At 39.2% G+C, this 21,772-nt stretch overlaps 3 protein-coding genes across 3 annotated transcripts; all 3 read left to right on the top strand.

Moving 5' to 3' along the window:
• Positions 1-282: 282 nt before the first annotated feature.
• Positions 283-4,160, top strand: zp3 (zona pellucida glycoprotein 3). The gene is given in 8 exon segments (NM_131331.1): positions 283-809; positions 2,265-2,383; positions 2,489-2,592; positions 2,664-2,841; positions 3,539-3,656; positions 3,729-3,811; positions 3,883-3,983; positions 4,064-4,160. Coding segments are annotated over 8 exon segments (1,296 nt in total). The 5' UTR covers positions 283-287; the 3' UTR covers positions 4,135-4,160.
• A 2,505-nt stretch (positions 4,161-6,665) lies between these two features.
• Positions 6,666-10,263, top strand: zp3.1 (zona pellucida glycoprotein 3, tandem duplicate 1). Its single transcript, NM_001109741.2, has 8 exons — positions 6,666-7,210; positions 7,655-7,773; positions 7,869-7,972; positions 8,040-8,217; positions 9,438-9,555; positions 9,636-9,718; positions 9,791-9,882; positions 9,959-10,263. The coding sequence occupies exons 1-8, from the start codon at positions 6,689-6,691 to the stop codon at positions 10,027-10,029; spliced, it is 1,287 nt and encodes a 428-aa protein (NP_001103211.2). The 5' UTR covers positions 6,666-6,688; the 3' UTR covers positions 10,030-10,263.
• A 1,398-nt stretch (positions 10,264-11,661) lies between these two features.
• zgc:173556 lies at positions 11,662-15,162 on the top strand. The gene is given in 8 exon segments (NM_001109742.1): positions 11,662-12,202; positions 12,679-12,797; positions 13,121-13,224; positions 13,292-13,469; positions 14,188-14,305; positions 14,383-14,465; positions 14,889-14,992; positions 15,075-15,162. Coding segments are annotated over 8 exon segments (1,296 nt in total). The 5' UTR covers positions 11,662-11,683; the 3' UTR covers positions 15,146-15,162.
• The last annotated feature ends 6,610 nt before the right edge of the window (positions 15,163-21,772 follow it).

The raw sequence follows: 21,772 nt of genomic DNA, 5'->3' as shown, positions 1-21,772 counted from the left end.
TTGATCACCGGCTGCAGCTGAGCTTCATGTCGAACGCACCTGAAGTCTATGGGAGGAAAAGCCCAGCGTCACCGCAGCTTGTATCTCAAGTCTCCTGTTGGCCGATGACATTCTAGAAGCTCCCTATTGGGTAGTAGAGTTTGTGGACCCAGAGTCCACATCTACAGGTCCAGAAATGAATCAAAGGTAATCAATTAAGCTGGAAGGGGCGGAGCCAACCTAATTCTGAGCTGTATAAAAGGTCAAAGCCAAGCAAAGATGATCATTGTGGCATTGAGTCTTCAAGGATGGAGTTCCTTCAAGGTGTATTAGTGCTGGCAGTGCTTGCTGTATTTGATCCGACCAACGCACAGGGAAGTTTGAACAATGTTCAAAGTCCAAGAGGTTTCAACATGAATCTCAGAGGTGTTCCTGCTCCTCCTGGAGCTGTTTTCAGTCCTGATGTGATGGTGGCTTTCAATAGTCTTGACTCTGGGAAACCTGTGCAAGCACCTCTTGGTCTTCAGGAGAAGCTGATGCTGCAAGCTCCTGAGCCTTTCACATGGAAGTTCCCCATTGTTGCTGAAGCCCAGAGAGAGTTTGCCACAAACTTCCAGCTGATGCAGCCTGCATCTCCTGGCAGCACTGTAACAATTCAATGTGGTCCAGATCGGGTTCATGTTGAGGTTAAGCAGGATCTGTTCAGCAATGGGGAGTTGATCCAGCCAGCGGGTCTGACTATGGGAGGACGCCCTGTTGTTGGTCAGGACCCGAACTCTGGGGTGCTCATCTTTGACTATCCAATTCAGGAGCCTGACAGTGTGGTGATGGTAAGAAATCCAAATTTTTTCTCCAACCTCCATTTAGCATCTTAATGGTTAAACATTGAAAAGTAGGTTCATGGTTCATGCAACTAAGTGAGCTGATGCTGCTTGAGCCAAAATCGGCCCATGAGTAATGTGCGCTGTGGCCTAGAGCTGGCATGACTAAGTTTTCATGTACCTTGATCCAAAACCTTTTGGTATACCATTTGTGCTTGATACATGGTATCACAACCATTTTAATTTATTTGACCGCAAACGCAGGCTATAATGTAAACGCAAAGTGTAGGCACTGCGTTAAAGATTTGAATTAAATGAAAACTGCATATATATCCCATAATAAAACGAATGACAATTAATAAACATTAATTGATTGACAGAACAAATATTAAAATTGTATAAATTTTGTAGTGCACAATTAAAACATCTGGAGTTACACAAAGTATTTATTTTTTTTAAAAAACCCATTTCTCACAACAGACTTAAAAATAAGTAACGTCTTAAAACAGCTTAACTTGTTTGCTAAAATAACAGGAAAATGCATCGTCAAAAGTTTTAATCTGCTGAGGAGTTTTGAGTGTTTGAATTGAACTGAAGGGGGGAATATTCTGAGGAGAGCTGATACTTTGATGTGGATTAACTTGCTTTCGGTTTTTGTAACGATGAGTATTTACAACGCAATCTCCCTGCAGTTTTTAATTTGGTGGCAAATTCATTTAAATTCGCACAGTTTGCTACGACTTGCTCATCCCCCAATGATGGGTTTAGGGGGTGGGGTTAGGTGCCACGTCTCTTAAAAATCGTACAATTTTGTACGACTGAACTTTCGTAAGAATTAGCCACTAAACTGGCAAAACGTAAAATGCTTTACTCATGAGATCAGGCTGGTGTTTACACATTGCCTAATTGTTTGCGTTTCAGGTCCTCTCGGTGTTTAGCATGTGTGCCTCTTGGCTAGCCATAATCTTTCAGTAATGTTTGGCATTATCATACAGCATGTTTGCCATTTTTATCTGAATGGCTGCTATTAGCTAAGCTATCTGTATAAATGGGCATTGGAGTAAATGGTGTTTGTACCCCCCCCCCCCCCCAATTCTAAGACATTGTATTGTATCTATATGGAAAAACAATTGTCTGCTTTTATTTTTTCCCTCATGACTATTTTAAAAACGTAACTTTTCAAAACCATAAAGCTCAGTGTCTTTCCAATGATGCATAATTTGTTTTTGTAGCTTACTGGAGTCAGGAACTATTACTATTTAAAGTTGGGTAGGTGTAAATCTCCAAAATTTAGTGTTTGCTTTAAATGATAGGATGTACTGAATGTTGGATCTCCCACCATTGGCTTGTCCACTAGAACCCAAATCGAGAAGTTGATGCTTCTTAGCAATGCTTCAGTGTCTTAAGCATCTCAAACCTGTCTAATCTTTAGTGGAACTTGTTAACTTGAGATTCTCTTATCAGATGACTGAGGATGAGCTTGTCTACACCTATACTGTTACCTACACCCCTGAAGCGTTTCCTGGGACTCCTATTATCCGGACTGATGGTGCAGTTGTTGGTGTTCAATGCCACTATCCAAGGTATGTTAGCGTCTTCGGTGCTTAATACAACAGGGTAAACTACTTCGGTTCCAGCTATGTAGGTCATTGTTGGAAATCTGTCCATTTTTAATTCTTTACCTCCAGGCTTCACAATGTGAGCAGTAATGCCTTGATGCCAGCATGGACCCCTTATGCCTCAGCTGAGGTTGGCGAGGATATCTTGGTCTTCTCCCTGGATCTCATGACTGGTTGGTGCAGTTTCTTACACTTAAACCTTTTGAGGGTGTACTTTATCTAAACACTTTTTTTCCTCTTGCAGATGACTGGTCCTATCAGAGGCCCTCAAATGTGTATTTCCTGGGAAGCGTGATTAATATTGAGGCATCTGTGATGCAGTACAATCATGTGCCTCTGCGTGTGTATGTGGACCGCTGTGTGGCAACTCCAGTACCTGATCCTGAAGCTCTGCCAAGATATTCCTTCATTGAGAATCATGGGTAAGATCACACACTAACAGTGTTGAATCATGTCCAGGGTATCTGATTTTTGTTTAAAGTATTGGTGGGGCCGGAGGGGGCCTAGTATAGTGAAGGGGATGCTATATTGTTAGTGAGTGCTCCTTTTAATACAAGCTGTTCAACTGCGTCCGTCTCTCTCTGGTCCTAAATGCCATGGCACTTGCTGTTAATCAATCCGTTCACCACAGTAAACTTGTGTCCTTAAGCTTAAAGTTTTTCAAAGTCTTATGAAGATAAGAATGGGCTTTTTGATCCCTTTCAAATAATAACTATGGCCCTAGTAAGACTAGTTGGCTCCTCTTCTACCCTAATAATACACTCCTGAACTGTTAGTTAAGATTCAGGTTCTTTTTGGAGTCTGTAGATTTATAGAAGCTTCACAAATTTGTCACCTTAACTAATTATAGCAACTTCCAAATGGTTATTTTGGGCCTTGCTGTTGTCCACATTTGGAAGGGATCAGACCTTTCCAGAATAGTCTCAAGACTGTCAAGTTCTGGGATTGTTTTGTAAAAGCATGTCCACTAGCTTTCAGAGTTGCATTTGGGCTTAAGTTGCTTACCTTTCTGAAGGAGTTACCTTGAATCATTGGTAGTATCAACTTGTGCCATTCCTCTTGCTTTGTGCCCTTACAACCATGGTAAAGAATAGCTTTGCCCATAACTTCTGCCATCAGGTGCTTTGTGGATGCCAAGACTACAGGTTCCAGCTCCCACTTCTTGCCTATAGTCCAAGAAGACAAGCTCCGTTTCCAGTTGGAGGCCTTCATGTTCCAGGATACACCCAGTCCTTTTGTATGTACTATTCAGTATTGAGTAAATCCAGCATCTTGTCTTCTACGTTGTTTTAATCACTCTCTCCTGCAGATCTACATTACATGCATTGTGAGGGCCACTGTTGCTGCTAGACATAGTGACCATCTGCACAAGTCCTGCTCCTTTGCCAATGGGTATGTTTATCACTTTAAATCATCTTTTTGCACCTGTTGAAGGTGTTTGGTCTGACTCTTGCTTGTTGCAGATGGTTTGCTAATGATGGACACCACAGAGCCTGTAACTGCTGCGACTCTACATGTGGTCATGGTGGTGTTGAAGGCCAACTTACTGGGGATGGCTTTAGAGGTGTGTTGCTCTACTCTTGCTCTTATTGTTTTGCTCTTGACTTCAGTTCTCCTGTTTAACTTTGGTTTCCTCTCTTCTAGGCATTCAGTGGGAAGGCAAGGCCTTGGTTGGTCCTGTAGAGGTCAAAGACATTCAAAGGAAACTTATTTGATCAAATAAATAACCTTGTTAACCCAGTCCTGGCTCGTTGCTTTTTTTTTTTTCTTTTTTCGTTTTAAATTGAAGTGTCACAACTGACTTTAATAGTTGACTACCAAAAAGAATAGTTGCAGATTTGCACCAATAAATCAGAAGCATGTGTATTTATTAAAGGTCACTTGACTTGCTCTAGTACAGGTGTCCTGGAGGGCCAGTGTTCTGCAGATTTTAGCTCCAACTGACCTTGACAAAGCTGCACGGTTGTTTCTATAAAGCCTAGGAAGCCCTTAATTAGCTAGCCCACGTGTTTCTGGGGTCGAAACTAAACTTTGCAGGACACTTGCCCTCCAGGAACTAGTTTGGACATGCCTGCTTTAATATTTCGACTTGTTCCCAAGCATGGACTGCTGTGAGATTATTCAAGTCCTGAACTCTTTGTATGTTTGCATTTTTTGCTGTAGTATCTAAAATGCAGACCTACCATTTTAAGCTCAGACCCCTAATTATCCATTTGTATGGATAACTGTCAGTTTATTTGTTTTAATTAAACAAGCCATACAAAATGAAGATTTCCTGGAATGAATGTCATGTAAAGCAATAATAAAATTAAGTTTTTGATTTATTGTATTAATAGAAATTTTTTTTTTTTAAATAATTACTTGAACCTCCGATAGATACATGTGTATGTAGTAAAAAAAAAAATATATATATATTTTTTTAAATCACTAATCTCCCTTATTTATTTTTTTTTGTGTGTGTGTGTGTGTGTGTGACAATTTTAATGCCAAGTGTGCTTAACACATTTGTTTTGACAACAGAAGCCTCCAGTGCACAAAGTGAGAACACAAACTTTAAACATGCAGTTAGCCAAGAAATCTGGTTGTTGAATTGTATGTATAGACTTATTATAAATATACAGGTTATAAGGTGCTGTGTGCGACTAGAAAGTATTGCATTGTATATTGATTTAAGGTGCTGTGTACAAGTGTGTATGAGAAGTATTGCACATTTTTATTGCACAGTTGGGGAATATTTACCTGTTTGAGGTAGATGGCCTGAGGAAAAACTTTTTTCCTTTGGCTTTTTTGTGCTTGGTGCTCTGGAGTGCTGACCAAACAGTAACTCTATTTTTTTATATATATATATATATATATATATATATATATATATATATATATATATATATATATAAAAATTTTTTATATATATATAAACTGTTTTAATATTGGTAAGTTTCTTCATTATCCATCTGTTGTTCCATCATAATACATAAATGTTTGTTCAAAGTAATTTGTGTTATTAAAATTAGGAGTCTTGTAAGCGGGTTGCACAATAAATGCACCATTAAAATTATCACAGCAGATGTGCACGTTCACATGTTATTTAAACAAACCATTCAGATGGGGCTTTGGTGTGGCAGACATAGCATCTCGAGTAACTGTTGGGCGCTTCAGACATGCACTAGAGTGTGGAGCCTGATAGAAATCTGTTTAGAATTGTGTAGTGCATGGCACTTTGTGAAGTGGTGCATCTGGTGTACGACAACCTTTAAGTTGCAGTCACACTGTACTTTTCTCCCCATAAACTTCCATTCATACGCACGCCACTGCATCAGACTGGAAATGCAAGTTTATGCAGTCAAGTTTTGCAGTTCACTGCGTTGCAAAGTTCAAGCTTGGTGAACTGACCTGGAATCGCATCTTGACTGCAACGTTAAGCTGTGGTCACACTAGAGTTTGTGTGTGCGAAATGCTGTCGTACGGCACTGCGAAAAGGGGCAGGATTAAACAAGATTATTAGACATTAAAAAAAGCGAGTGATTGCTCCATGTTTTAAATTTCTGTCTAGAGAGGTCATGTTTTGATCCTCGATTGGTCTCATGCAGTCTAGTGATGCGATTTCGCAGGTCAGAGTTCACCAAGCTTGAAATTTGCACTGAAGCAACCTGCGAAACTTGATGCATGACCCTGCGTTTCCGGTCTGACGCATTCGCGTGCATATGAATGGAAGTCTATGGGAGGAAAAGCCCAGCGTGACCGCAGCTAAACTCTTTAAAAAAAAAAACAATTAACTTTAGATTTAGAAGTATTTTTTCTTTACCATCACTGATAACATTTCTAAGCTAAAATGCTATTGAGATTATAAAAGCTTAATCTGGATCTACTTTATTGATTTATAAAAGCAAAAAATATACCATAATTTCAGGCTTTTCTTAAATTTATTCCTTTTTTAAGTGACTAAATTGTAATATATTACTTTTTTACCCAACACTGATCATAATATGTCCTTTCTGTAAGCTTTTTTTAAAGATTACCTAAACTTCTCATTATTACCTTGTCAGTTTCTTGATTGTTAAATCAAGAACAGTCAAACATTAAAAACCTCAACTCTCTTATTGGCTGATGACTTCTAGAAGCTCTCTATTGGCTTGTTCACAAACTCTACAGGTCCAAAGGTGGATCAAGGGTAATCAATTAAGCTGGAAGGGGCGGAGCCAACTTAATTCAGAGCTGTATAAAAGGGCAAAGCCAAGCAGAGATGAGCATTGTGGCATCAAGCCTGCAAAGATGGTGTATCTTCAAGGTGTGTTAGTGCTGGCTGTGATTGCTGTGTTTGACTTGACAAGTGCACAAGGAAGTTTGAACAATGTTCAAAGTCCAAGAGGATTCAACATGAATCTCAGAGGTGTTCCTGCTCCTCCTGGAGCTGTTTTCAGTCCTGATGTGATGGTGGCCTTCAATAGTCTTGACTCTAGGAAACCTGTGCAAGCTCCTCTCGGTCTTCAGGAGAAGCTGATGCTGCAAGCTCCTGAGCCTTTCACCTGGAAGTTCCCCATTGTTGCTGAAGCCCAGAGAGAGTTTGCCACAAACTTCCAGCTGAAGCAGCCTGCATCTCCTGGCAGCACTGTCGCAGTTCATTGTGGTTCAGATCAGGTTCATGTGGAGGTCCAGCAGGATCTGTTCAGCAATGGGGAGTTGATCCAGCCAGCAGGTCTGTCTCTGGGAGGATGCCCTGTTGTTGGTCAGGACCCAAAGTCTGCAGTGTTCATCTTTGAGTATGCAATTCAGGACTGCAACAGTGTGGTGATGGTAAGAACTTATTTTTGTTTGGCCACCTCCAGGATTTTTTACAGCTTTGAATATTTTAAGGCTAGTTCATGCTGTTTTTGTAGGTTATTTGACTGATTCCAGGTTGACTTTCCTTTTTTAAATGGGGTAGACCGTGTCAATCCCCCAACTTTTTGCCTTGTGCATAAAGCTAAAACAAACCACTTTGAATGTCAGATTACAGGTTTCCAACATGTTTAAGCCTTTAGTTTTCCAATAACTCAATTGATTATCCACTATGATCAAGTTTTAGATTCCCTTCCTGCACATGGATCCTGTTAGATCCAACTGGTTAGTCAATCATTGTAGATTTGTCTTGTCCTAAATTTTTGTGGAACACATCTGCGAATAGATGCCAGAATTCCTGGTGATGCCACTCCAGTTTCTTAAGCCTTGGTAGAACTTGACTTTAGATTCTTTCTTCAGATGACTGAGGATGAGCTTGTCTACACCTATACTCTTACCTACACCCCTGAAGCGTTTCCTGGGACTCCTATTGTCCGGACCAATAGTGCAGTTGTTGGTGTTCAGTGCCACTATCCAAGGTATGCTATAAAGGCTTCTGTGGTTGTTAAACCAGCTTGACTGTTTTCCATATAAATGGGTCCTGAAGTAACCAGTTCACTTTATTTACCTCCAGACTTCACAATGTGAGCAGTAATGCCTTGATGCCAGCATGGACCCCTTATGCCTCATCAGAGGTTGGCGAGGATATCTTGGTCTTCTCCCTGAATCTCATGACTGGTTGGTGCAGTTTCTTGGACTTCATCCTTTCAAGATTTACTGTGTCTAAAACCTTCTCCTCTTGCAGATGACTGGTCCTATCAGAGGCCCTCAAATGTGTATTTCCTGGGCAGCGTGATTAATATTGAGGCATCTGTGATGCAGTACAATCATGTGCCTCTGCGTGTGTATGTTGACCGCTGTGTGGCAACTCCAGTACCTGATCCTGAAGCTCTGCCAAGATATTCCTTCATTGAGAATCATGGGTAAGATCATGCTAACTTTGTCCCTGGTCTGCAATGGTAGGTATATTATCAATGTTCTGCAACTGGTTTTCCAAATTGGTCTAACTAGTTTAGTCAGGGTTTTGATCTGGCAAATGTTGACCACACTAATCTTACTGGGGCTGTGGGGTTAAATGGCAGTGGCAGGCAAGGTCATCTGTAGGGTGTTATGGCTTCTCGCTGGAGCCAAGCAGAGCTGAGTCAGGGTTGTACCTAGGTCATGGACCACTCTTGAAACTAGTTTGCTATTAAAATCTTATTAGTTAGGCCAAAAGGGAGTGCCCAGTTCTGTGTGTCCTACTACTTTAGTATGGTGAAATGAATGCTAGACTCGGTAAGCACCTTTCAGATGAAATTCAACTTGACTCTCTTGTCAAACCCCAGGCACTTGCTGTAACCCTTGACCACTTGGTGTTTCCCCTGTCCTGAGATGCTAGGTGTTTTTGTTACTTAATGTTGATGCCTTTTTTTTTTTTTTTTTTTTTTTTTGAGCTGATGTCAGTTATTCTACTGAACTCTGCAGGGTGGCTTCCCTCTTGGAATTTAATTTGACATCCCTGATTAGAATAACTAGATGAGAGGTCTTTAACTTCTGAGTAGGCTTTAATTTGCCTAAAATGAGCTTCTATTTGGCTTTAGCTGACTTGGCTGTCTTTCTACGCTGATGGTACACCTCAACTGCAGTAGACCTTGAGTTGGTTCATTTAAAGTTGGACTATTGTTTTTAGAATCTGGAACATCCTGATCCTCTAGAACAGGTCATGAAACTTGTTCCTGGAGGGCCGGTGTCCTGCAGATTTTTAGCTCCGACCCTAATCAAACACACCTGAAGCTAATCAAGGTCTTGCTAGGTATATTTGAAACACCCAGGCAGGTGTGTTGAGGCAAGTTGGAGCTTAACACTGCAGGGTGACCGGCCAGCCAGGATCGTGACCCCCCCCCCCCCCCTTCTGGATTGGTATTTTGAGGCTTGCAGTTGTCCACGTTAAGTGCATCAGCTCTTCAAATTTTCCGAAGACTAGGTCTTTTTTTTTTTTTTTTTTTTTTTTTTTTTTTTTCTCTCTCCCCCTCTCTTTCCTGCAGTGTTACACTTGGACAATTGCTTTCACTTTCTCCGGGTCTGTTGCCTTGAATCACTGGTATTAATGCCTGTTCACTTGCTTAACCCTGTGTAAGGAATTTGTTTGCTTGACTTCCATCAGATGCCTTGTGGATGCCAAGGCTACAGGTTCCAGCTCCCACTTCTTGCCCATAACCCAAGAAGACAAGCTCCGTTTCCAGTTGGAGGCCTTCATGTTCCAGGATACACCCAGTCCTTTAGTATGTACAATCGGTATAGGTTAAATCCAGCATCTTGTCTTCTGCATCTGATTTTTAATAACTTCTCCTTTCTCTTGCAGATCTACATTACATGCATTGTTAAGGCCACTGTTGCTGCTAGACATAGTGACCATCTGCACAAGTCCTGCTCCTTTGCCAATGGGTATGTTGATCACGTTGAACAGTCTTTTTGCTCCTGTTGAAGGTATTTGGTCTGACTTTTTGTTTGTTGCAGATGGTTTGCCAATGATGGACACCATGGAGCCTGTAACTGCTGTGACTCTACATGTGGTGTTGAAGGCCAACTTACTGGGGATGGCTTTAGAGGTGTGTTCCTCTACTCTTACTGCGTTTTGCTTTTGACTTCAGTTCTCTCGTTTAACTTTGGTTTCCTCTCTTCTAGGCATTCAGTGGGAAGGCAAGGCTTTGGTTGGTCCTGTAGTGGTCAAAGACGCGCAAAGGAATCTTGTTTGATAATGAGTAAACTTGAGTAGGTTTATTAAATAGCTTTTTAAATTGCTCGTGTTTTTCTACTTAAGCATGAATGTCAGTATACTTGGGTACAAAACTCCCATCAAAAACATTGTGAATCCACATTACTTCTAGTAATGCACAAACCCACCACTTCTGCAAGCTCAGACCCCTACTTGCATTGTCTTGGATGACTGTCAGATTCTTGATTACTTGAATAAACACTCATAAAAGTTTCTTTGTGTTTCCCTTATTGTTGGTGAAAGGAAGTTAATTTTTATTTTCCCCTCATTTAAATTAACAAGTGTTTTTATTATTATTATTTTTTTAAATTATGGTAATTTTCTTAATCGCTAAACTACTGTTAGGTAATGCATTGTTTTGACAGTGTTACAAAACTGAATCTCTTTAACTTTAAAGTTGTTACATGAAATTGAAAAGTCTTCTAAGTGAGATTTACACTAAATCTGGATTAAACCTCTTATAACAAGATAACTAGTCTCAATTGTTTTACTTTAAGACTTATCATGAATTCAAAACCAAGTCTGAGGCTTTGGTCACACTGGAGTTTTTGCTAAATGCAGCAGACCTGGCCTGCAAGCTTGTGAAAGTTTTGCCGTTTGTTTCATTGCAAAGTTTAAGGTGGTTGAAATCTGACCAGCCAATTGCATGATGTGACTGTATGAGACAACCTAAATATCAAAACATGACCTCACTGGAAAGTTATTTCTAATGGGCACTGCTCCCACCGAATAATGCTGTCAAAATTTATTGCAATTTAAAGGCTGACTTGCTTTTTTTTTCTATAAAAAGCAACAATACCATTACAATTTAACATTATTTCCTTTTTAACTCTACTAATGAAGTTTTTGTAAGCTGTGTGTACAGAACTGTGTAGGTGTAATATGTCCAATGTCATTGGGTTAATGTAAAGTTGTTTTATTATTATTTTTTTTAAAATTAGTTTTCCAGTATTTTGACAGGTATAATAATTTCCCCAATACTGATCAATATTTCTATAAGCTCTTTTTGGGTGATGTGGTGGTGCTGTTGCCTCAAGAAGATTACTGGTTGGAGCCTTGGCTGGGTCAGTTGGCATTGCTGTGTGGAGTTTGCATGTTCTGCCCATGTTTGCGTTGGTTTCCTTTTGGGAGCTCCTGTTTCCCACACAAGTCCAAAGATGTGGTACAGGTGAATTGGGTATGCTGAAATTGACCATAGCGTGTGTTTGTATGGGTGTTTCCCAGTGATTGGTTGCAACTGGAATAGCATCCACAGCAAAAAATAAATAAATAAAAATACATGCTGAATAAGTTGGCAGTACATTTTGCTGTGGTGACCCCAGATTAATAAAGGGACTAAGCTGAAAAGAAAATGAATGAATAAGCTCTTTTTTTATTTAAATTACCTAAAATCACATTGATAAATTGTGAGTTTGTTGATTGTTAAATCCACAACAGCCATACATCAAAAACCTAAACTCTATTGGCTGATGACATTCTAGAAGCTTCCTATTAGCTAGCCCTAAGCTCTGCAGGTCCAGAGGAGAATCAAAGGTAATCAATTAAGCTGGAAGGGGCGGAGCCAACCTAATTCAGAGCTGTATAAAAGGGCAAAGCCAAGCAGAGATGAGCATTGTGGTATCAAGTCTGCAAGGATGGAGCTCCTTCAAGGTGTGTTAGTGCTGGCTGTGATTGCTGTGTTTGATTTTACAAGTGCACAGGGAAGTTTGAGCAATGTTCAAAGTCCAAGAGGTTTCTGGAATCTCAGAGGTGTTCCTGCTCCTTCTGGAGCCGTTTTCAGTCCTGATGTGATGGTGGCTTTCAATAGTCTTGACTCTAGGAAACCTGTGCAAGCTCCTCTCGGTCTTCAGGAGAAGCTGATGCTGCAAGCTCCTGAGCCTTTCACATGGAGGTTTCCCATTGTTGCTGAAGTTCAGAGAGAGTTGGCAACAAACTTCCAGCTTAAGCAGCCTGCATCTCCTGGCAGCACTGTAACAATTCAGTGTGGTCCAGATCGGGTTCATGTGGAGGTCCAGCAGGATCTGTTCAGCAATGGGGAGTTGATCCAGCCAGCGGGTCTGTCTCTGGGAGGGCGCCCTGTTGTTGGTCAGGACCCAAACTCTGGGGTGCTCATCTTTGACTATCCAATTCATGAACCTGACAGTGTGGTGATGGTAAGAAATCCCCTTTTTTCTTCAACCATCATGTAGCATCTTAATGGTTGAACTTTGAAAAGTAGGTTCATGTAGTTTTAAAGACTTGTGTCCAGGTTAACTAACCTTTTTAAATGAGAGAATGTACTAAATGTTGGCTCTCTAACCAGTAGCTTGTCCACTGGAACCCAAATCAAGAAATTGATGCTAGAATTCCTAGCAATGCTGCTGCAGTGTCTAAAGCAGGGGTCACAGACCCTGTTCCTGCAGAGCTACCTTCCTGCATAATTCAGTCCCAACCCTGATCAAACACACCTGAACCAATTAATAGTACCTAAAGCAGCACTTTATGATTGCAAACAGGTGTGTTTGGTCAGGGTTGCAACTAAAATCTGCAGGAAGGTAGCTCTCCAGGAACGGGGTTGGTGACCCCTGGTCTAAAGCATCTCAATTTCTCTTATCTTTAGTAGAACTTTAACCTTAGATTCTTTCATCAGATGACTGAGGATGAGCTTGTCTACACCTATACTGTTACCTACACCCCTGAAGCGTTTCCTGGGACTCCTATTATCCGGACTGATGGTGCAGTTGTTGGTGTTCAATGCCACTATCCAAGGTTTGTGCACTTGATGGATTACTCTGCCAAAAATGTAAGTTTTACACAAGTGGCTCCCAGGAATGCATTGCTATTTATGAATGCTCAACCTTTAGTGCTCGCTTCCATAGTGGAGTGAAGAACTTCGAGTCTTTACCACTTTATCAAGGACTCGTTTAACTGCTTAGGCTACACTCTTGATTTGTAAGTGTTTCACTACATGTCTAAAGTGGGTGCTCTGCTTCTTGAACTCCAGTTTTCACTAGTTTTAGGACTAGGTTAAGATTTAGTTTTATTTAGAAACCTGACTTTAGCAAGAAGAAAACTTATAATTCTTCTTCCAGGCTTCACAATGTGAGCAGTAATGCCTTGATGCCAGCATGGACCCCTTATGCCTCAGCAGAGGTTGGCGAGGATATCTTGGTCTTCTCCCTGAGTCTCATGACTGGTTGGTGCAGTTTCTTAAACCTTTTTCTTTCAAGATTTATGTTGTCTAAAACCTTCTCCTCTTGCAGATGACTGGTCCTATCAGAGGCCCTCAAATGTGTATTTCCTGGGCAGCGTGATTAATATTGAGGCATCTGTGATGCAGTACAATCATGTGCCTCTGCGTGTGTATGTGGACCGCTGTGTGGCAACTCCAGTACCTGATCCTGAAGCTCTGCCAAGATATTCCTTCATTGAGAATCATGGGTAAGATCATGCACTAGAGTTGATCCACTTCTAATATGGACTACTGTAGACCTTGGACATGATTCAAGTTTCTATAAATCTACCCAAGACTAGATGAGTTGTTGGATGGGGTTTTAATCCACTTTTGATAACTAGTCCTTTTTTTGTGCTTGAGTTGATCTTTGACTAGTGTTCATAGGCTCATACCTAATGCTGCATTTTGACCTTAATCCTTTGGTTCTGTTTTTAAAGTACTCCTAAATTTGTAGGTCTGCAACTGAAGTGATCAACTTTAGAGATAGTACTAAACCAAAATTGACTGCTTTTAAGACTTAAGTCAACTCGCTGCAAAACTCACAATTGAAAGGTTCAACAATATGTACTTGACGTTCCTGCTGGATCACTTGTGCAGTTTGGCTCCGGTCTTAGTGGTTAACTTCTGGACCGCCTTACAGACTTGTTTTCGTAGTGAAGCAAATCTGACAGGTCTTTGCTCCTGAACTCACCATGTACCCAATTGTATTGACTACTCTAGACCACGTTATACTCTAGAAACTTTCCAGATTTATATGGTGAGACTTGATAGTCCATGCTTTGTGCATCAGTCTAAGACCAGAATGGTATTTGCTAGTTTAGAACCACTTTAAGTCTGTCCACATGTGTTTACTTTAGTTCTGGATATTCACTGTCCTGCAGACCTTGTTTGGACCCCTAATTTTTTTTATTTTTCTTCCATCAGGTGCTTTGTTGATGCCAAGACTACAGGTTCCAGCTCCCACTTCTTGCCTATAGTCCAAGAAGACAAGCTCCGTTTCCAGTTGGAGGCCTTCATGTTCCAGGATACACCCAGTCCTTTTGTATGTATTGAGTGTTCTGCAAGTCAAGCTTCTCTTGCTCTCTGCATTGTTGATCTCTTATCTACTGTCTCTTGCAGATCTACATTACATGTGTTCTGAGGGCCACTGTTGCTACTAGACATAGTGACCATATGCACAAGTCCTGCTCCTTTGCCAATGGGTTTGTTTGACTTATTTTTGTAATTTTAGCTCTTCTATTAGATCTATTTATTTATTTTTTTTTTTAGCATGGACCTCAACTTGTCAATGTTGTCTAGGCTTTTGTTGACATTGCTTAATCTGGACAAACACTTTGGCTAAAGATTTGAGCTGCATCTGACAAATATCATTCTAATCAAAGGAACAAGTTGAATAGACTTAATGTGTAGAAAAATTTGTCTTTTGCTCCAATTGATAAACAGTGTACATTTTTTTACCTGTGTAATGTGATATAACTGCAACCACAGGCTTGAGGTCTAGGTTGAGTCCCAAAGGTTCAAAGCTTTTTTTTTTATTTATTTATTTTTTTTATTATTATATAGATAGATAGATGCTGCTGTAGCTTTCTCTTACAATCATCTTTGTTCCGTTTTATTTCCTTCAGATGGTTTGCTAATGATGGACACCACAGAGCCTGCAACTGCTGTGACTCTAAATGTGGTCACGGTGGTGTTGAGGGTAACCAACTTACTGGGGATGGCTTTAGAGGTATGTTTTACTCTTGCTCTTACAGTGTTTGCTTTTTTTTTTTTTTTTGACTTGTATGCTCAAACATATTTTTCTTCTCTAGGCATTCAGTGGGAAGGCAACGCTGTGCTTAATCCTATTGTGGTTAAAGACATGCAAAGGAAACTGATTTAATAAAACCCCTTAAGCTATCATTGTTTCTGACTTTTTTTGCTTTTATTTGACTGGCTTTATTTTTTTGCTGCTTTAAGTCATGGTGATTTAATGTTACAGTAAGTAATTTAACATCTAATTGGCCCGGTCAGGGTATTTATTTTTGTCCCCAACCTAAAAGTTGGCCTGGGTGAAACACCATGGGATATATTTTATTAATGTTTAAGAATCTAAGGCTAAAATGATTATCAGGTCACTTGTGACTATTCTTGTCAAGTAGCTTGAAGCATTTAAATGAAAGACATAAATCATAAACTTGTAGTAATGACATGAAAAGAGATGTGTTTTCCCATGGTTATTTCAAATAGATGTCTGAAATGCATATTATATAAACTGCTTTAATGTATTAGTACTGTCAATTGACAAAGAAATTAATCAAATAATTTTTAAAATACTGAAACTTCAGTTTTGTCTAATGTAAAATAATGCAAACTTCTTTTTTGTTTCTGATTTGTTTAACTTGCAACATTTTATTTAAATTTCAAAGCAATGCGTTTTGCAAATTATAATAAAGTAAATGCATACAATTGTCCACAAAGGAAAAAACCCTGCAACTTTATTTTTTTTTCAATATAAATGTTTATTTCAAATTAATGAGTTAAAGCACTAATAATAAACAATATAAAATGTTTATTAAACTAGAAATTAGATGTTATTAATTTTGTTTGATTAATTTCTTGTTATTAAATATAAAATTTTACTAGCAAGTGTTAATGTATCTTTACTAATAAAAATGTATAACCCGATGTTTAATATATGGTGTAGTAATTTTCAACTTGCATTTAACAAATGTTTAAATATAAAATGTGGTGTGTGTGTGTATAGTAGAAAATGTTTAATACATATTTTAATGTACAATAAAGAATTTTATTTTTTATATAGTTATATTATATTTAACTTATATTTATATTGTATTTTATAAAATTTATTTTTATTAAACATTTTGATTTTATTGTGGACTTTTAGATGAGTAAAAACTGAATGGAAATTCGATGTTAATCTTGGAGCATTAGGATTACATATAAGAGTATTATTTACATACTGCGTAACAACATGGTGCTCTACTGAAATGTTACAAATCACTTGAACTATGTAATGTACATATTCATTTGCTACATGTAAAGTGCTGTAAAAAAAAAATGTGGAAATGCACAAATCTAAAGAGCCTAAGTTTGACTTTGGAAAGTGTATATGAGATCTGTTTAATAGTTCACCTAAAAAAATTGTACACCATTTACTGTCCCTCATGCGGTTTGATATATTTCACTTGCCCTTTTCTTTTGCGCAAGATATTTTGAAAAATGTAAATTATATAAAAATGCTGTAACCCAGCGGTGTCCAATCTTGTCCTGCAAAGTTTAGTTGCAGCCCCAATCAGACACATCTGAACCAGCTAATCAAGCTCTTAAGCAAGGGTCACACTGCAGTTTTCTCCCCACAGACTTCCATTCATACGCATGCTAATGCATCAGACCTGAAACTAAAACGTCAAGTTTCTCAGTTCACTGGTGTAGATTTCAAGCTTGTTGAACTCTGACCTGAAAAATGGCATCACTCGACTAATCGAATTAAAACATGACCTCTCTGGACAGAAAATTAAAATATTGAACAACCTCTTGCTTTTTGTAAACATCGCTGTTTAAATGCCCTTTTTGCAGCGCTGTACTACAAAATTTTGCAAGCTCAAAACTTTACTAGTTTTTCTAGAAAAGATCTTGCAGGTGTGTTGGAGCTGAAATTGGCAGGACACTGGCCCCCTAGTACTGAATTTAGACACCCTGGCCTAGTGAGAGCCTGATTAGCTAACCCAGCTGTGTGTGATTGGAGTTGGAACCAAACCTGGCAGGACACCGGCCCTCCAGGACTGAGTTTGGACATCCCTGTACTAATCATTGACTGTACTCTGGAAGTCATTTGAGGTAGATCTTAACATTCTTCAAAATAACTTGGTCATATAATAATAATAATGATGATAATTTGGCTGAACTGTCCCTTTTTAAGGGCACTGAGTCTTGCCTCTTTTCAGACTTGGATGCTTTCTACGCACACTCAAGTGGCCAAGAATGCAAGGGTGCTTATTAACGCAGGCCCAAACATGAGCTAAAAGTGCAATAACAAAAGTGTGTCAGTGGCCCGCCCATTTCAAAGCACAGTTTGTTCCAGATTACTCGCATGACATTTCTCCTGTACATTTGCTTTTGTTTTTTATTATTCTTAAAGGCGAGGTGTATAGCGGTAAGCAATGAAAACAATGCTGGCAGCAGGTCACATGACAAAACAATATTATACAGTATTACCAGGTAACTTTAACCATGTATGTCTCAAATAAAAAAACACACAACCCTGCTGAAAAAAACTGCTTAAACCAGCCTAGGCTGGTTGGCTGGTTTTAGCTGGTCGACCAGGCTGGTTTTAGAGGGGTTTTGGCCTAGCCAGGCTGGGAGCCCAGCCAAAACCAGCTATGTCCAGCTTAAACCAAGCTGGTCAAGCTGGTTTTAGCTGGATTTAGCTGGTCATATTCCAGCATGACCAGCTAAGACCAGGCTGGAAATGGCTGGAAACCAGCCTGGAAATGGTCAAAACCCCTCTAAAACCAGCCAACCAGCCTAGGCTGGTTTAAGCTGGATTTTTCAGCAGGGAATAAAAATCCTCTATTAGATGTCCTTATTAGAGGCCTTTAATGTAGAAATAAATGTGATTTTTGACATTCTTTTAAGATAATATTGCCACCTTGGGTCTCAGGGGTTGCAGAAATGCAGTGAATTTCTTGCTGAAAAATCCAGCTTAAACCAGCCTAGGATGGTTGGCTGGTTTTAGCTGGTCAACCAGCCTGGTTTTAGAGGGGTTTTGGCCACTTCCAGGATTGTTTCCAGGCATTTTTTATCTTAGCTGGTCAGGCTGGAAAGTGACCAGCTAAAACCAGATTCACCATCCTGGTTTAAGCTGGTTTTGGCTGGGCACTCAGCCTGCCTAGGCTGGTCAAGCTGGGTTTAGCTGGTCATCTCCCCGCCTGTCCAGCTACAACCAGGCAGAAAATGGCTGCAAACCAGCCTGGAAATGGCCAGAACCCCTCTAAAACTGGATTTTTCAGCAGGGTTTACTCTCTGTCTGAACACAAGTGAACAACATCTCTGTTTGGTTTTTTGTACAGGTGGTGCTGCATATGCTGTATCTGTCATAGGCAGTCTGGGCGATCTCTTAACGTTGCATCTTGCATGTAAGCTAAGTTGTTTGAGTCTATTCCCCATTCAACATGCTTATTAACAAAATCCACCATCTACTAGCATTGCAGTATTAAACAGCAGGATCTGTTGTTTGTTGCCCTGTCCACATGAACACTGGGATTTTGTAAATGTTTTCTCCATTTTCATCTAAGAATGTCCTCTGGGCCCAGTTTTTCAAAAGGTTTAATCCGGATAAAATTGATCCAGATTTAGTAATCCTTTTTTTTGCGATCCATGATCACCTAGCTTACTTTTTGAGCCAGTTTTTCAAAGCAACATCGGATTGGATCAATCTGATCCGGATAGGAACTTTTCAGGATTGCTGAATCTGGATAACCAGTGCTCAAACAGGACACAAAATCACAATGTAAAACTATAGATATGTAAAGAGCAACAAGTAGAATAACTAGTGTGGGGTCAACATAACTTTATCTTTACTTGAAATGAAAACACACATTTAAAACAAACTAAAAACAAGAAAAACCCCATCCTCCTCCAGCAGTCCGCTCATCTGAGATCTACAACACAAACACTGTACATTGAGGATGTCTATAACAAGCCTCAAATATAGATGTATTGAATTAAAAAAAAGACTTGATGTCAAAAAATATCAGACTTCCTCATCTGAAGTGGAGAGAGCAGCTTGTCTGAGTGTAGCCTTTAGGACGCAGATCTCAAGTCTGGCCTTGGTTTGCTTCAGTTTGGTCAGTCATTTGTTCCTCTGCCAGATGAAGCTGTACTTCTGCCCTTTCAGTATCTTTTTGCAATTGTTGAAAGGTATTTCAAAAATCAGTGATTGCCATTCTTTGCATTTTTTGGGTTGTTCTGTAATCCTTGCATGCATCACTAATAAATCTAAATATATATATTAAAAAAATTTCCATTGTGATGAATATATACAGTTGAAGTTGGAATTATTCGCCCCCCTGTTTATTTTTTCCCCAATTTCTGTTTAACGGAAAGCAGATTTTTTTACAACACATTTCTAAACATAATAGTTTTAATAACTCATCTCTAATAACTGATTTATTTTTTTTTTAGCTTTGTCGTGATGACAGTAAATACTTTTAGACGAGATATTCTTCAATAAACTATTCAGCTTAGTGACATTTAAAGGCTTGACTAGGTTAATTAGGGTAATTAGGCAGGTTAGGGTAATTAGGCAAGTCATTGTTTGACGATGATTCTGTAGACGATTGAAAAACAAAATAGCTTAAAGGGGCTAATAATATTGACCTTAAAATGGTTCTAAAATAATTAAAAGCTCCTTTATTCTAGCCGAAATAAAACAAATAAGACTTTCTCCAGATAATTTTTTTATCAGACATACTGTGAAAATTTCCTTGCTCTGTTAAACATCATTTGGGAAATATTTAAAAAAGAAAAAACTCAAAGAGAGGCTAATAATTCTGACCAACTGTATATCAATTGGTGACAGAATAAAATGTATTATTTTTGGTCAATTTTGGGGGATTATTTAATGAGGCTAAACTCTTTCCACTTTGCTGTAGGCCTATACTGAAAGGCTGAATACATTAACACCTCCCTAATCACTGTAGCCTGACGGATGAACAAATACTATTAAAACCTTATGAATAAATAGGATATCTTGAAGATACTGCATGATCCAAATATTGTATTGTTTGATACATTTTTTAAGTTTTCAGTACGTTTTGGCCATAAAATCCACGCTGAATCCACCCTTCTGATGGGATCAGTTTAATTTGAATCAAAGTGATTAAATCCTACAAAAAAGTTCTGAAAAACCCAAACTAAAGGTTTGATCCGGATCAAAACCAAGACTGGATTATGTGTGCTAATCCAAATATGTAATCCGTTTTTTCTTTTGAAAAGCCCATTTTCAAAATTTGATCCAATCCGTTATCTAAAATCCCAGTGGATAACTTTTGAACAAGCAGGCCCAGAAGATGGATAGAAAGTCCAAAAATCTTGGAAAAAAATTAAGAGGGAGTAAATGAAAATAAACACATTTTCAGTTTTGGTTTAGCTGTCTCTTTAGCATGCATCACTGTGTTTTCATGTGCAAAGTGTGTTTCCATATATAAAAATACCCATGTATGTGTGGACATGGCCTGAGAAAGAGGTTCCCAAAACTTTTCAGCCTGCGACACACAAAATAACAATGCCCGTGACCCTTGACCCCCATTATCCCCTGGGGCAGTTACTGTATAAATATACGAACACACCAATAGGCCTATATGAACGCAAGCATATTGGCAACATAGTGCAACAGGCTAACTCCCATATACTGTACTTTTGTTTTCACTTGTTTAATCAACTATTAACCTCACCTAATGAGCGCAATGTTTACAGCACAAGTCTATTCTTGGTTTCATTTTGAAGACCACCACTTGGTGGTCATCTGCCACGTCCGAAACCGCATACTTCCATACTATATAGTACGCTAAAATCAGTATGCGAGCCGAGTAGTATGTCCAAATTCATACAATTCGAAAATCAGCATGCGAGAAGTACCCGGATGACTTATGACTTCCGGTGAGATTCTGGAGTGCGTATCCCATGCACGCTGCGCTATCCCATAATGCCCTGTGAGCAAATTCATAAAGGGAAGTGAAGCGACGCAATTGACGCAGGTAGGTCATGTGACCATGACAAAATGGTGGATGTAGTTTGTCCGAATTCCATTCATATTTTCACATTCATACTGTATAGAACGTACTTTTCTAACGGCCGAGTAGTACATTTACATTCAAATACAGTACCTACTGAGTAGTCGGCAGTTTCGGACGCAGTTATCCTCTATGTTCAGTCGTAGCCTGTACATTTATTTTTAATAAACATGAGTACTGTATAGGTGTTAGAAAGTTAGCCATTAAATCAATTTGTTGCAACTGATGCTATTGCTGGTTTATTAAAGAGCCCATATTATACATGAAATAGGGTCATATCTTGGTTGTAAGGGTCTCCAACAACAGTCTAATATGCATGCAAGGTCAAAAAACACTTTCATGGTCTTATAATCTGCATTTATTTTTACCTAATTATCCCAGCGACTCCTGTATGAATCGTCCAGTGATTCATTTGTTCCCAAACCCCTCCTTAGCGCGAAGCTAATCTGCGCTGATTGGACCGATGACAGTCTGTTGCGATTGGTCGACTGCCTTCAGTGAGAGAGTGAAATGCCCAACAGCTAATCAGCAATATAAAAGTAATCACAGTTCATACACGCTTGATAGTGTAGGCGTGAATTTTAGCTGCCAGTGGGTCAATGTAAACACAGATGATGGACTTGAAAATTCAGACGATTAACTATTTTATTGAGCAAAAACTCCAAAAACTGTTGAGGAGATCTCCTAGCTTCTCACTCTGCTCTTTTCACAGA

Source organism: Danio rerio, chromosome 17 (genome assembly GCF_052040795.2).
Source record: "Danio rerio strain M-AB ecotype USA chromosome 17, GRCz13ab, whole genome shotgun sequence".
NCBI lineage: Eukaryota > Metazoa > Chordata > Actinopteri > Cypriniformes > Danionidae > Danio > Danio rerio.
This window is presented reverse-complemented; position numbering and strand designations above follow the sequence as displayed.

Coding starts and splice junctions, on each gene's coding strand:
- zp3.1 (NM_001109741.2), top strand. CDS start 6,689: ATGGTGTATCTTCAAGGTGTGTTAGTGCTGGCTGTGATTGCTGTGTTT. Junction 7,211..7,654: donor ACTGCAACAGTGTGGTGATG/GTAAGAACTTAT, acceptor TTCTTTCTTCAG/ATGACTGAGGATGAGCTTGT. Junction 8,218..9,437: donor TCCTTCATTGAGAATCATGG/GTAAGATCATGC, acceptor GACTTCCATCAG/ATGCCTTGTGGATGCCAAGG.